The 15,721-nt window shown below is 40.5% G+C and overlaps 2 protein-coding genes across 6 annotated transcripts in view; one reads left to right on the forward strand and one right to left on the reverse strand.

Moving 5' to 3' along the window:
* TAB2 (TGF-beta activated kinase 1 (MAP3K7) binding protein 2) overlaps nucleotides 1-3,157 on the reverse strand; it is an 84,296-nt gene extending 81,139 nt beyond the window's left edge. For 3 of the 5 annotated variants that reach the window (XM_082405480.1, XM_082405479.1, XM_082405477.1), the window contains exon 1: nucleotides 2,777-3,155. The gene's annotated coding sequence lies outside the window, so the exon portion shown is untranslated. Of the gene's footprint in view, nucleotides 1-1,690; nucleotides 2,304-2,776 lie in introns of those variants that run through there. The other 2 variants (XM_082405478.1, XM_082405481.1) reach the window with 2 other exon arrangements.
* The window catches only part of LOC309635198 (uncharacterized protein), a gene marked incomplete at its 5' end in the record, with an annotated part of 52,908 nt that extends 38,654 nt beyond the window's left edge, over nucleotides 1-14,254 (forward strand). The window contains 2 exons of the mRNA XM_082406068.1: nucleotides 2,754-3,606; nucleotides 9,440-14,254. Of these exons, the coding sequence (XP_082262194.1) occupies nucleotides 2,754-3,577 (824 nt within the window). The 3' untranslated portion in view covers nucleotides 3,578-3,606; nucleotides 9,440-14,254. The remainder of the gene's footprint in view (nucleotides 1-2,753; nucleotides 3,607-9,439) is intronic.
* Nucleotides 14,255-15,721: the final 1,467 nt, after the last annotated feature.

The following is a 15,721-nucleotide window of genomic DNA, read 5'->3' on the forward strand; positions in this document are numbered from 1 at the left end:
CTGTTTTGCCCCATTTTCACATTTGCCTCTGTTATTCCCTCATAATCCTTCTATTTTATAGAGTCCCAATCTTAGATGGACCAAATAAAGATGACGTAAGTGAAACAACAGAAAAGTGCTACTACTGTTCTCTTCTGGGTCATAGGAGTGTGGCCAGGTAGAGATATAATGAAATTGAAGCTTTTCTGAATTACAGTTTAACTTACAAACTTTGTATGTTGTAAAGATTATCAGGAACTTTTCTTCAAAACATCTATAACAAGGTAAACATTGCCTTTTAAATACATTGATAACCATTAAGAAATACACTTTTAGTCTTGATGAATTTATACAACTAAAAAAAATGCTGTTTCAGAAAATTCAAACATTCCTCATGGGACTTTTTTGGCATGAAACTCACAAAGTTTCATGTAAGTGGTGCCCATCACACCCATTTTGCAAAATGCCATATGTTCATAGATACATATGTAGATTTCATCCTCAACAGTATTTTGAGAAAAGAATTTTCCCTACAGAGAAAACTACAGAAGTAGAATAAATTTTTATTTCTGTCAAGACACAAGACTAATCATGTTAAGACACTTACCCAAGTATAACGTGTTACTAATACTAAAGAAGCAATTCTCAATAATAACGTAACTGGGGATCTGAGTAGTGTGCCCACTTAACTCTGCAGAGTTTAAAAACCTCCTGGTTTCATTAGATGCAATAACTGTATGCAAGTTTTAAACAATATCACTAGCTGAAGGCAAGCGCTTCTTTCCAGTAAAGAGAGGACCAAATATAGGTGTTATTTCAATCAAATCAGATTAAGTTAAAACTTATTTTTCAGTAAATTTGTATCAGATGAGACTGATCATTTACCCACTTCTTAACAAGTTACAAAAAGCACAGGTTCTACTATGCGACAGTTCACTAAAGAGGGCTGAACCGCTTGCATTTCATCAGTGTCCCCTGAGAATACTTTTGAACTCAAGAAAAGGTATTCCACGTGCCCAACAGGAAAATGAAATAACGGAGTGTATTCAGTGGACGACTTACTCATCTAATTAACGCATTCAACTTTCAGTTGATCCTTTAAAGATTTAAATCTTAAGCACCCTCTATTAGAAACTGATTATATTTAAGGGGAAAAAAAACCCAACAGAAGTTCTGAATCACTGGAATTTTTGTTCTATTTCCTGTTAACACACTGATAGTGCCATCATTCAATATATTCGTTCCAGACACGTTTTTTCAAAGCTATTGAATCCTTTTTAAACTTGGCCTTATTTTAATTTGTAACTCATTTATCTGACAATTCTTCCCATTGTTTCTAATTTAAGTGCTCAGCCAAAGCTTACAGTGAGATGAAGAGCATGTCTGTCTTTATTAGAAAATGCAGTAGTTTCAAAATCTAAAGTTTCAAACTGTCAGGGTTTAAAACCAATCACGACTTCACTGTTCCAAGGAATTCAAAGATATTTTTAAAAAGGTGTCAATACTCTGCTACTGTACGAAGAGTGTGGTAAGCAGCAGCAGTGTAAAAACTGAAAGCAAAATTGTATTCCATGCCCACCAAAATTCCCGGCCAAATCTGAAATTGCATAATGAGCAACGTACTCTTTAAGAGTGAGCTAAAGCACAAACGAATTCCTCTTATAAAATGGGAATCAACCTGACCCTAAAGTTCGACACTTTACAAACTTACCTAAAACAGACAAAATGGATGCAAAAGTATACTGCTTCACTGTTGCCTCAAATACGACCTTAGTGTTCAAGAACTTTCCAATGAAGAGAGGCACTCAAAACAGCCTCGCATTGGGGACCCCGAAACGCATGAACTCCTGAGAAACCCCCGTGAAGCTGCAAATTCCCTCCACTCTCCTGGAAACCCCGCTTATCAGAAACATTTGAAGAATTCCTCCACGACAATTAAGCTGACTTGAAGAATGGAAACCGAACATCGCAAATATACTATATATGGAATGAAACATGGCCAAACGCATAGATACGAAGCCACACGGGCTCCGCCACTCTGCTATACTACCCCGCCCGAGCAGCCGTACAGCATCAGCAACGGGACGATACACCTGTCACCTGTTCAGCGATACCCAGACCCTTTCAGCCTCCCGGCCCCAACCCCAATCTTAGGGTTTGAGGTTGACGGGACAGAAAGCTAGAACTATCCTCTGAAATCTAAGGGCCACACACTCACAGCGGGGCTGCTCCCCACTTCCAGAAGGCTGCAGAAAACCCACTTCGGAAAAGGAACCACGCTCTCCCCTCGACCTCCACGTAACTCCCTCGATCTCTCCCCGCAACACCCTCGCCCCTAAGTCATCCCTCTTCGGGCCACGGCTCCCCCAGAGGAGATCTCTGTCCCCCCCCTCCCAGCCCCCCATATCTCACACATGCCAAAGGGGCGGGCCGGGGGCACCCGTGCAGGCAAGGGCCCTCCCCGCCCCCGGCACCCTCCCCCACCCGGGGCTCTCCCCGGCGCCCGACTCCAATGAATCTCCCCCTCCCCCTACACACTTCGTCCCGGGAGCCCAGGCCGGGCCCGATGCTCCCCACCCCCGCCCGGTCTGGAGGACTTGGGGGGCCTCCCTCTCTGCCTCGCCACTGGGGAAGGAAGGAGGCGGAGGGAGGAAGAGCGAGAGGAAGAAGCGGACGCCCCGCAAGGGCCTCGCGAGTCGGCAGAGTCCCTTTCAGATGAAGGGGGGGCGGTGCGGGGAGCTGAGGGGAGAGCCGGGATTGGGGATCCCGCCGAGGCCCGGCAGCGCTGTCCGCTTACCCTTCGCCGCCGCCGCTTCTCCCTCCTCCTCCTCGGCCGCCGCCGCCGCCTCTCCCACTACGGCAGCCGTCTCCACCGTCGCCGCCGCCGCCTCCACCACCACAGCCGCCGCCAGCGCCGCCGCCGCCTCCGATTCCACCCGGCAGGGGGGACACCTCAGCCCTCCCTCCCTCCCCGCTCAGCCCCTCCGATCGGCCGCCGCCGCCAACTCCCTCCGGCTGCCGCTGCCGCCGCCGCCGCCGCCGCTCGTGGCTGAGGGGGAGGGGAGGGGGGTCGGGTTGGGTCGCCCCGCCGGCGGCTGCTGCAGATCAGAAACGATGGCTGGGTAGTGTCGCCTCTCCCCGCTCCTCGGCTCCAGCTCGCTCGGCCTCCCTACCTCCTTCGGCCCCCACCCCCCTCGCGCTTGCTTGCCCTCCCCCCACCCCCCCAGCTCTCGCTCGCTCTCGCCGCGGCTCCGCCAGTCCAGTGCAAATCAAAATACTGTCACACAATATGGCGGCGCGGCCGCCGGCAAACACCGCGAGATCTGTGGGCGCTGCTGAGGCGGCGGCTGTGACGAGGCCTCCCCCAGTCGGGCGGCGGGGGAGCGGCCGGCGGCGGTGGCGGCGGCGGCGGCGCGGAGATGCTCTTTCTCCGCCCTGCACCCCTCCCCCGACTCTCGCAGACTCCACACCCGTCTTGCGAAGGCTGAAGGGAGAACGCTGCCCGGCCGCGCGGACTGGCGCGGGCCGCCGCTGGGGCCGTGCTAGAGGGGGCGCCGAGGCAAACGGCCCGAGGAGGGCCCGGGATCCTACTTTTTAAGTTTTATCCCTGCCGCCGTTACTTGGAGGGTGTGTGTGTGTGGAGAGAAGGAGCAGGTTTACCCTTCAACGGGGGCCGATAGCAGTTTGGGTTGAAAGGAGAAAAGAACTCCCCGCGGCTCGGCCCGTCCGGAAGCGGGCGGCGGGACCAGTGGGCCTGCTGGCTTCGCCGCGCGGGGAAGGGGCTTCGAGCTCCGGGCGGGGGGCGGACCCGATGCCGCGGCACTGCAGCCGCCCCGCGCCTTCCCCGGGCCCGGGCCGCCGAGGGCGGCAGGTGGGCCTGCGGCGGAGGCGGGTGTGCGGCCACTGCGGGGCGGGGACACACCCCTTTGGAGGCGGGCGGCGCCGAGAGCCGCTGGCTGACGCGGGTGACCAGAGCGGGAGACCAGCGTCGTCCCGAGAGTGTGCGGGACACGTCCTAGAAGGCGCGGAACTCGCAGCTTCGAGTTTGGAAAAAAATGTTGGGCTCTGAGTCTTCTTGAGCGCTGGAAAGAAAAAACCAGTGTAAATGCTGCAAGGGTTTTGTTGTTGCGATTTTATTTAAATTGCACGTTCCTAGAAGTCCTAGAAGCAGAGCCAAAGACACTTTAACTTGGGGAGGGGGGGGAGGAGGCGAAGGAAAGACTTCTGTTTCTATCTTAAAGAAATATTTAATTTCCCCCTAAAATGAAACGTGTTTAACACTCACACGTTTCTCACAATGTAAGATATTTATTTAAACATTCTAGCGCTTTAATGGTGTCCAAAACACTACATTTTTTTTTTTTGTCCATTTCTCTGCCAGTTTTTTCCTTGAAACAATTCTTACTCCCCAGAAAAATCCTGAAGGAGCATTTTTATTTTTCTATTTCCAGTATGAGCGCTGTAGTTACAGCGAGAGCCTTTAAACACACACACACACACCCCCAAAACAAAACAAAAATCTCTTAAGAAGTACAGGCTTCTCTCCGGTTAAGGTACTTTTGCCAGTTCTTTTCCCCTCACTCATCATTTAAAAATACCTGAAATATTGGGATAGGGCACCAATTCAAAACCCTTACCACGTCAAAGCCGGAAGTACTTATTATTACTTACTGTATCAGAATTTAAGTATTTTTCTCTCCATTGTCGATATCATTAAGAGAAGTAAATTAGGATTTTAAAAATGGGAAGACTATAGTTTTAATGTATGCAATGCTTGGTAATAAAAAAAGTCACTGAACCTTAATACTTAACAGTAGTCCTTTCTGAGGAACTATTTCTGAACTAAATGTTAAAGTAATTGATGAAATGAGTTTAGAGAAATTGAATCCATTATTAAGTAAATTTCACTTCTCTTTGAAACCACTATAAAATATAGAGCCAACAATTGCTTTTGAAATGGTAGAATTACATATTTTATACAAAATATTGTTAGAAATTTAATGAAATGTATATATACATATTTTAATGGCAATATAATGCTTTGTAAACTTATGAATACGATAGGTGTGAATAGCTCAAGTCTAAGAACCAGTGGGTGGCAGAGAAGGTATGTATAACAATACATCCTTGCACCAACACTGAAGAGCTTTAACCTGGATCTAATCATGAGAAGCATCAAACAAACCCAAATAGAGGAAAATTCTACAAAATAGCTGGCCCATATTCTTAAAACACTTTCAATGTCATGAAAACAAAACAAAACTGCAGATTAAAGGAAACTAAAGACATAACAACTAAATGCAATATGTGACCCTGAACTAGATCTTTACTGGAGGAGGAAAATGCTATACTTTAGGATGTTATTGGGATAATCGATGCAGTTGGAATATGAACTGTAGATTAAAGTACGTTATCCGTGTTAAATTTCCTGAATATATTATGTATGAGAATATCCTTGTTCATCAGAAAACACACTGAAATATTCCCTGCGGCCACCAGGGAAGTCCCCTTGGTTATTTTTAAATTTTAAAATAGTTTAAATATTTTTAAAAACTTGGTGAATATGGGAATTTCTCTACTATTCTTACAAGTTTTCACTGTATGAAATTATTGCAAAATAAAAAGTTTTAAAAAACAAAGAGCTTTAAACTGCAGAGTTCCCTGCTTAACCAAGAGAAGGAATGTTGTGAGATGGACAGATAGAGATAGAGAAATAGATATCCTTTCATAATGGAACTAGCCATCTGTTTCTCAGTAACAGATGGGAGTTTTGGTCATTCAACTTTTCCTTCTTCTCGCCTATTTAATCTACTTGAATTTGGAACAGAGATAGTTAGGAACCCTTACTATATATTTGGTAAATGTGATACCCATATTTACTGATCCAATAAATATTCAGTGTCTATTATCCACAAGGCTCTGTGGAGAAAACACGAGGGAACAAAGCAGACTGTGCCTTTCAGATGCTCTCTGTAATGATTAGAGAGATAAAACAAGATATAATCCCTGTACTACATTCAAGAGTCTTTTAGTCTGGTGCTGTGTGGCCACTAGCTACCTGTAGCTATTTACATTTAAATTAATTCAGCAAAATGAAATGTTCAGGCCCCCAGTTGCATTAGCCACATTTCAAGTGCTCATTAACCGTCTTCACAGACAGTTCTATTATTGAACAGCACTGGTAGTAGAAGAGAATACACTATGTAAATAACACCAATACAAAGTAGATGGTAATAAACACCATAGAAGCTTAGAGGAAGGAGAGTTTACTTTGCAGGGGGTGGCAGTAGAGGAAATGTCAGGGACAGTTTCAAGAAGATTGTGTACAGGCAAGTGGAGATGGAGCAAGAGTATTCCAGGCAAAGACAACATGAACAAAGCGGGAAAGGGAGAGGCATATTCAAGGGATAGCACTTAGTTCTATGTATCCATAGTGCAAGGTATGTAACAGAGTGTAGCGCTGTACAACACCACAAATGCTGAACTGCTGAGCTTGGACTAATTCTCTAAGCAACGGGAAGCTACTAAAGAAGTTGTCTTTTGGACAAGACAAAAAATATGATCAAATAGTTCTTTAGGAAGGATAATCTAGCAGCAGATGTATGAAATGGATTAGAGTTGAGGGCATAAAGACTACATAGCATTGCAATAGCCCAAATGAGACATAATGAATTGATATAAAGCTGTCTATCAGTAAGGATGTAACAAATTCCAATTTAAAATGGCTTAGGCTACAAGGAAATTTATATCTCACAGATTTGGTAATTACAAAGTAAACTTTGGGTTCGAAAGATTCAGAAGCTTGATAATGTTGTCAAAGACCAGGTTCTTGCCATCTCTGCTCTGCTATCTTGGGTGTTGGCATTATTCTCCAGCTAATAACAGCAAGATGGTAATGGCAGCTCCAGGTATCATTTCCTGAGGTCATAATGTCTGGAGGGAGAAAAGAGTTCTTCTTAGGAGAGGGAAAATGTTTCCCAGAACCACTCCCCCATCCCCCCTCTGACTTCCCTCCCATCTCCTAGGCCATAGTTGAATCACATGCCTATTCATGAAGCAGTCCTGGGTTTACATGATGGAACAAGTGTGAAGGAGTCAAAGACGGAGAGATGAAAGTCAAAAATGACTCTACAATTTAAGCCTAAATGACTAGGGTCCATAGGAAGAAGAGAAATTATTCAGGGAAAGATGATGATTTTTGTGAGAGTCCTAATTTGAGGTATCTAGGTGGAAATGATCAGCATGTGAAAACATGGGATTGACGTTCAGAATGAAGATCAAAGTTGGGGATATGCATTGGATGTCCTCTGCAGAGAGAAAATCAACAAAGCCATGAGATTGCCAAAGGAAAGGAGGGGTAGAGAGGGTCTACAGCACAGTTTCAGAAAATAAGGTGGACGCAGGGAAAGCATGGTCAGAGAGGTAGGCCATATATTATACATAAATCAAGGGGAATGGATGGAGTTTCAAGAAAGCCAACAGTGTTAAGTGCTATGGAGAGATTCAGGATGATGCAGATTTAGAAACATTGGGTTGCCAACTAGGTAACTGTGATCTTTAAGAGAGATGTTTCATAGTAAGGTAGAAGCAGATATATTTCAGGAGTTAAGGGATAAGCAGATAGATAGGAAGAAGCATGAAATATTGACTATTCTTTCAAAAAGTTTAGTAGTCACAAAAGGAAAAGCTATATTAATGAAGGTGTTTATAGCAATATTTATTTATAAGACTAAAATTTGGAAGCAACTGAAATTTATGAACGTATTATTATTTAAAAAATTAGGATTTGTGTACTCAATTATATGTGATGCAGTCATTTAAATAATTAAGATTATGGAACAATATGGAAAGATATTTATTAAGCAAAGGAAGAAGACAGAAAACTTAAAAAAAACACCGAAGACATGGATTATAACAGCAAAATGTATATATACATGTGCATATGTAAGATACTATAAAATATACAAAATAATTGTAATTGTCTTGGGGTTGTTGAGCAATGGGATATATATTTTCCAAACTTTGTATGTTATAGAAATTTTATAATTAAAACACATATGCATATATTTTAAAATATTAAATGGCAAAGACAGAGAATGGTAACTTGAGGTAACTGTAAGTTTGAAAAACATTTGCTTTTTTTGGTTTGTTTTGCTTTGGCAAGAAATAAAAGACATTTGGCTGTGTTTATAGGCTGGGGGTAAAAATTCAAAGTAGAGGGAAAGACTGAAGGTGCAAGAATGAGGTGATGACTCTTGAGCATCTAAGAGAAACTTATAGGAATAATATTGAAGGCACAAGAAGAGAGTCTAGCTTTTTAGGACAAGGGACATTTTCTGAGACAAAAATAATTAAGAAAGGAAGAATATCCTAAAATATTTGTGTGTGTTTGTGCATGTGTGTGTGCAAATTGAAAGGCGATTCTAAAGTTTATGTGGAAATAGAAGGGTCTATAGTAACCAAGACAATTTTGAAGAACACACTTAAGACTTAACACTACCAAGTTTAAAGACTCATTAAAAGTCTCAGTAATTAAGACAGTGTGGTGATGGCACAGAGACAGATAAATACACAAAAGGAACATAATAGAGAATCCAGAAATAGAACTTGATTTATGACAAAGGCACTGCTGCAATTCAGTGAGAAAAGGATATATTTTCAACAAATGGTGCTGGAACAATTGGCCATTCATATGGAAAAAAACGATACTTGACTCCTACCTCACACCATATACAAAAATTAATTCAAGATGGATCATAGACCTAAATGGGAAGTTTTAAAAAGCTTCTATTAATCAAAAGACACTATCAGGAAAGTGAATAAGAAAGAGAGAATATATTTCAATACATATATCTGACCATGGACTCACATTCAAAATATATGAGAAAATTTCCATAAATCAATAAGAAAAACCAAACAACCCAATTTTTGAAATAAGGAAAAACTCTTGAAGAAGTACCCTATAAGATGATTTCCAAATGGCCAATAAGTTCACAGAAAAGTGTTCAACATAATTTCTTATCAGGGAAATGCAAATTACAAACGCAATGACATATCAGTACCTACCTAACAGAAGGGCTAACGTTAAAAAGTCTAACAGTGCCAAGTGTTAGCAAAGAAAAGTGTAGAGCAACCTGAACTCTCATATACTGCAGATGGGATTGTAAATTGGTTCAACCACATTGGAAAACTCTTTGACAGTGTTTACTAAAGCTAAACATATGCCTACTTTATGACCTAACTATGTTGTTTTATTTTATGTGTTAATTTGGCTGGGCCATGGTGCCCAAACAGCTGGCTGAACATTATTCTGGGTGTTTTTGTGAGGGTGTTTTTGTATGAGATTAACATTTAAATTGGTGGACTTCGAATACAGCAGATTGCCCTCCACAGTGTAGATGGGCTTCATCCAATCATTGAAGGCTTGAATAGAACAAAAGAACAACTTTTCCCCAAATAGGAGGAATTCCCCAACTAGGAGGAATTTCCCCAACTAGATGGCTTCCTGACTTGAACTGGAACATAGGCTCTTCCTGGTTCTCCAGCCTGCTGGCTTTTGAACAGAAACTGCAACATTGGCTCCCCCTGGGTATCCAGCCTGCCAGCTCATCCTGTAGATTTTGGACTTGCCAGCCTACATAATCATGTGAGCCAATTTCCTATAATCTCTCCCTCATTCTTTCTCTCTGTATCCTATTGGTTCTGTCTCTCTGGCAAATTCTTATACACCAACAATTTCATTCCTGGGTATACACTCAGGAGAAATAAATGCACAGGTCCATCAAAAAACCGATAAATGGAATATTATTCAGCAATAAAAAGCAGTGAAGCACTGATACATGCTACAACAGCGATGAACTTTGAACACCTTCTGCTAAATGAAAGAAGCTAGTCACAAAGGACCACATATTGTATGTTTCCATTTATATGAACTGTCCGGAATAGGTGAATTCGTAGAGATAGAAAGTATATTAGTGGTTGCCAGAGGCTGGAGGAAAGGGTAGAATATGGAGTGACTTTTAATTGGTACACAGTTTCCTCTGGGGATGATGAAAATGAAAATGTTCTACAGTTATATATTGGTGATGGTTTCGTAACTCTGAGTATACTAAAACTCACTGAATTTTGCACTTTGCAAGGGTAATTTTATGGTATGTGAATTATATCTTAATAAAACAGTTACATGTTTAAAAAAGAATTAATTACTGATACACTTAACAAAATCAGTGAATCTCATGCACATTCTGAGAGGAGAAAAAAAAACAGACAGAAAAGAATACACATTGTATAATTCTGTATATGTGAAGTTCAAGAACAGGCAAAAGTAACTGGTGGTAATACAATTCAGAATAGTGGTTACCTCTGGGGGGTACAGGATGAGGAGTTTTGATTAGGAGGAGTCATGCGGGAGCCTACTGGGGCACTAAAATATTCTTCATCTTGATCTGGGTGGTGATTGGATTTAAACACATGCAAAAATCCATCGAGTAATATATACACTAAAGTTAAGCGTGACTTAGGCACTTTACTGAAAATATTTTGTACTTCAATAAAAACATTTTCTAAAAGGAGAACAATGGGTGACAATGTAGAGAAATTTAATCTTAGAAAGAGGGACAGTAGAGAGGTTGTGGTGGCCTCCAAGCTTTTGAATATGCAGAAAGCAAGGTCCTTTGCTCAGAGTAAGAGTGTTGGGAAGGGGATTAAAAACTTATGGAAAGGAGATAGTGATATGAAGGAAGAGGGTCACTCATTAATTGTTGTCTTATTTCTCTCTAGGATAAACAATGTGATTTATGTCACATGCTCTCATGTGTACAAAATATGGTATGTGTGTGTTGTGTGATGCCACTCTGGGTAGAAGCACCAGAAGTTTTTATGAATAATTTAAAAACTTATTCCAGGAGAATAATAATAACAGACAGATCCACGAGAAATCAACAGTCTTTTTCATGGACTCAGCTACCCTTCGCCTCAGGACTAGACTTGAAAACAGAGAGAATTAGAATGGCTAATATTCTCATCTTTGTCTCTCCCTTTCACCCTAGGTCATAAACTCTTGAATAAAAATCTGTTTCATTCAGAATAGTTTATGTCAGCATAATTAGCTAGTGTTTAAATTCCATAATCTAGCTTTAGGCTGGACTTGGGTGCTGAGTACTTTTAAGGCTCTTTTTCACCTTTGGATAACCATTAGTTAAAAACTGTCTTATCTTCCCAACTAACCAGTCATGCTGATTTCCATTTTTGAGACTAGATCATGATGCAAGACCTTATCAGAAAATGTTGTGACTGTCTGATGTAGAATATGGCACGTTGATACACTGGCGTAATGCACAAATGTGATAGGAACCCAGGGCATATAAAATTTACCAGTTATAAACCACTATTTATTATACAGTGCTTTACAATTTACAAGGTTTTCTCACATATATTATCTTCTCTGTTTGTCACAGTTTCTTTTGTTTTATACGTTATTACTACCACCACCAATTCACAACTAAAGATTTTAAGGTTCAACAGGTTAAATGACTTACTTTAGATTGGGTAATCTAAAACAATTATTAAGTGAACAGTGGGACTTTGAACAGATCCTCTGACCACATAGCCCAGGTCCTTTTCACCATACCATCCTGCAAGACATCTTCTCTTTGCTTAAAAAATTTACAGTGATGATAATAATAGGGTGGGCAGTTTAAGAGAAACAAAGTTACTCTGGAAATTCAGAAGAGGAGGGGATCACAGGAAAGGTGTCTTGGGGATTATATTCCAGATGGGCCTTGAAGAGGTGACGGGATTGCAAAAGACCAAAAAACCCCCAAAACCAAACCAAACAAACAAAGACAAGGGAAAGCATTCCAGGTGCATGTAATAGTAGGTGCAAAGCCATAGAGTCAGAAAAGCATAGACCATATTTTGGGAATATTCAGTAGTTTGTTTTTGTTGAACTGTAGGAAAAATGTAGGATAGTGGTAGGAGAGAAGACAGAAAAAGGTAGCACTATGAACTAAGTTTGATGGGCAGTAGTGTACCATTGAAGTCTTATGATCAACGGAATATACTTAAATCTGTACTTCATCTGTCCTCTATTCAGGTGGAGAAAGAAGAGGCTGGAGGTGGGAAGACCACAAAGCCAATCATTTCTAGGCAAAGGTATGGACAACCTGAACAAACCTGTGGCAATAAAAAAAAAAAAGTCAGGAGCAACAGAAATTTCGATGGTAGATTTTTTTTTAACATCCTTATTGGAGTATAATTGCTTTACAATGGTGTCTTAGTTTATGCTTTATAACAAAATGAATCAGCTATACGTATACATATATCCTCATATCTCCTCCCTCTTGCGTCTCTCTCCAACCCTCCCTATCCCACCCCTCTAGGGGGACACAAAGCACGAACTGATCTCCCTGTGCTATGTGGCTGCTTCCCACTAGCTATCTATTTTACATTTGGTAGTGTATATATGTCCATGCCACTCCCTCACTTCATCCCAGCTTACCCTTCGCCCTCCCCGTGTCCTCAAGTCCATTCTCTACGTCTGTATCTTTATTCCTGTCTTGTCCCTAGGTTCTTCAGAACCATTTTTTTTTTTTTTTAGATTCCACATATATGTATTAGTATACAGTATTTGTTTTTCTCTTTCTGACTTACTTCACTCTGTATGACAGACTCTAGGTCCATCTACCTCACTACAAATAACTCAGTTTCGTTTCTTTTTATGGCTGAGTAATATTCCATTGTATATATGTGCCACATCTTTATCCATTCATCTGTCGATGGACACTTAGTTTGCTTCCATGTCCTGGCTATTGTAAATAGACCTGCAATGAACATTGTGGTACATGACTCTTTTTGCATTATGGTTTTCTCAGGGTATATGTGCAGTAGTGGGATTGCTGGGTCGTATGGTAGTCCTATTTTTAGTTTTTTAAGGAAACTCCATACTGTTCTCCATAGTGGCTTATCAATTTGCATTCCCACCAACAGTGCAAGAGGGTTCCCTTTTCTCCACACCCTCTCCAGCATTTATTGTTTGTAGATTTTTTGATGATGCACATTCTGACTGGTGTGAGGTGATACCTCACTGTCATTTTTTTCTCTAATAAGTGAGGTTTGTATCGTCTTTAATTTCTCAGTGAGGTTTGTATCATCTTTAATTTCTAATGATTAGTGATGTTGAGCATCCTTTCATGTGTTTCTTGGCCATCTGTATATCTTCTTTGGAGAAATGTCTATTTAGGTCTTCTGCCCATTTTTGGATTGGGTTGTTTGTTTTTTGATATTGAGCTGCTTGTAAATTTTGGAGATTAATCCTTTGTCAGTTGCTTCATTTGCAAATATTTTCTCCCATTCTGAGGATTGTCTTTTCGCCTTGTTTATGTTTTCCTTTGCTGTGCAAAAGCTTTTAAGTTTCATTAGGTCCCATTTGTTTATTTTTGTTTTTATTTCCATTTCTCTAGGAGGTGGGTCAAAAAGGATCTTGCTGTGATTTATGCCATAGAGTGTTCTGCCTATGTTTTCCTCTAAGAGTTTTATAGTGTCTGGACTTACATTTAGGTCTTTAATCCATTTTGAGTTTATTTTTGTGTATCGTGTTAGGGAGTGTTCTAATTTCATTCTTTTATATGTAGCTGTCCAGTTTTCCTGGCACCACTTATTGAAGAGGCTCTCTTTTCTCCATTGTATATTCTTGCCTCCTTTATCAAAAATAAGGTGACCATATGTGCATGGGTTTATCTCTCGGCTTTCTATCCTGTTCCATTGATCTATATTTCTATTTTTGTGCCTGTACCATACTGTCTTGATTACTGTGGCTTTGTAGTATAGTCTGAAGTCCAGGAGCCTGATTCCTCCAGCTCCGTTTTTCTTTCTCAAGATTGCTTTGCCTATTCAGGGTCTTTTGTGTTTCCATACAAATTGTGAAATTTTTTGTTCTAATTCTGTGAAAAATGCCATTGAGAGGTTGAAAGGGATTGCACTGAATCTGTAGATTGCTTTGGGTAGTATAGTCACTTTCACAATGTTGATTCTTCCAATGCATGAACATGGTATATCTCTCCATCTGTTTGTATCATCTTTAATTTCTTTCAGCAGTGTCTTATAGTTTTCTGCATACAGGTCTTTTGTCTCCTTAGGTGGGTTTATTCCTAGATATTTTATTCTTTTTGTTGCAGTGGTACATGGGAGTGTTTCCTTAATTTCTCTTTCAGATTTTTCATCATTAGTGTATAGGAATGCAAGAGATTTCTGTGCATTAATTTTATATCCTGCTACTTTACCAGATTCATCTTAGAGGAAATGGTTTCAATTTTTCACCATTGAGAACGATGTTAGCTGTGGGTTTGTCATATATGGCCTTTATTATGTTGAGGTAAGTTCCCTCTCTGCCTACTTTCTAGAGGGTTTTTGTCATAAATCGGTGTTGAATTTTGTCAAAAGCTTTTTCTGCATCTACTGAGATGATCATATGGTTTTTCTCCTTCAATTTGTTAATATGGTTTACCACATTGATTGACTTGCGTATATTGAAGATTCCTTGCATTCCTGGGATGAACCTCACTTGATCATGGTGTATGATCCTTTTAATGTGCTGTTGGGTTCTGTTTGCTAGTATTTTATCGGGGATTTTTGCATCTATGTTCATCAGTGATATTGGCCTGTAGTTTTCTTTTCTTGTGACATCTTTGTCTGGGTTTGGTATCAGGGTGATGGTGGCCTTGTAGAATGAGTTGGGGAGTGTTTCTTCCTCTGCCATATTTTGGTAGAGTTTGAGAAGGATAGGTGTTAGCTCTTCTCTAGATGTTTGATAGAATTCGCCTGTGAAGCCATCTGGTCCTGGGCTTTTGTTTGTTGGAAGATTTTTAATCACAGTCTCAATTTCAGTGCTTGTGATTGGTCTGTTTATATTTTCTATTTCTTCCTGGTTCAGTCTCAGAAGGTTGTGCTTTTCTAAGAATTTGTCCATTTCTTCCAGGTTGTCCATTTTATTGGCATATAGCTGCTTGTAGTAATCTCTCATGATCCTTTGTATTCCTGCAGTGTCAGTTGTTACTTCTCCTGTTTCATTTCTAATTCTATTGATTTGAGTCTTCTCCCTTTTTTTCTTGATGAGTCTGGCTAATGGTTTATCAATTTTTTTATCTTCTCAAAGAACCAGCTTTTAGTTTTACTGATCTTTGCTATTGTTTCCTTCATTTCTTTTTCATTTATTTCTGATCTGATCTTTATGATTTCTTTCCTTCTGTTAACTTTGGGGTGTTTTTGTTCTTCTTTCTCTAATTGCTTTAGGTGTAAGGTTAGGTTGTTTATTTGAGATGTTTCTTGTTTCTTGAGGTAGGATTGTATTGCTATAAACTTCCTTCTTAGAACTGCTTTTGTTGCATCCCATAGGTTTTGCGTTGTCGTGTTTTCATTGTCATTAGTTTCTGGTATTTTTCGATTTCCTGTTTCATTTCTTCAGTGATCTCTTGGTTATTTAGTAGTGTATTGTTTAGCCTCTATGTGTTTGTATTTTTTACAGATTTTTTCCTGTAATTGATATCTAGTCTCATAGCATTGTGGTCAGAAAAGATCCTTGATATGATTTCAATTTTCTTAAATTTACCAAGGCTTGATTTGTGACCCAAGATATGATCTATCCTGGAGGATATTCCATGAGTGCTTGAGAAGAAAGTGTATTCTGTTGTTTTTGGATGGAATGTCCTATAAATATCAATTAAGGCCATCTTGTTTAATGTATCAT

The sequence above is a fragment of the Balaenoptera borealis genome, assembly GCF_965194805.1.
Source record: "Balaenoptera borealis genome assembly, chromosome: 9".
In the NCBI taxonomy this organism is placed as follows: domain Eukaryota; kingdom Metazoa; phylum Chordata; class Mammalia; order Artiodactyla; family Balaenopteridae; genus Balaenoptera; species Balaenoptera borealis.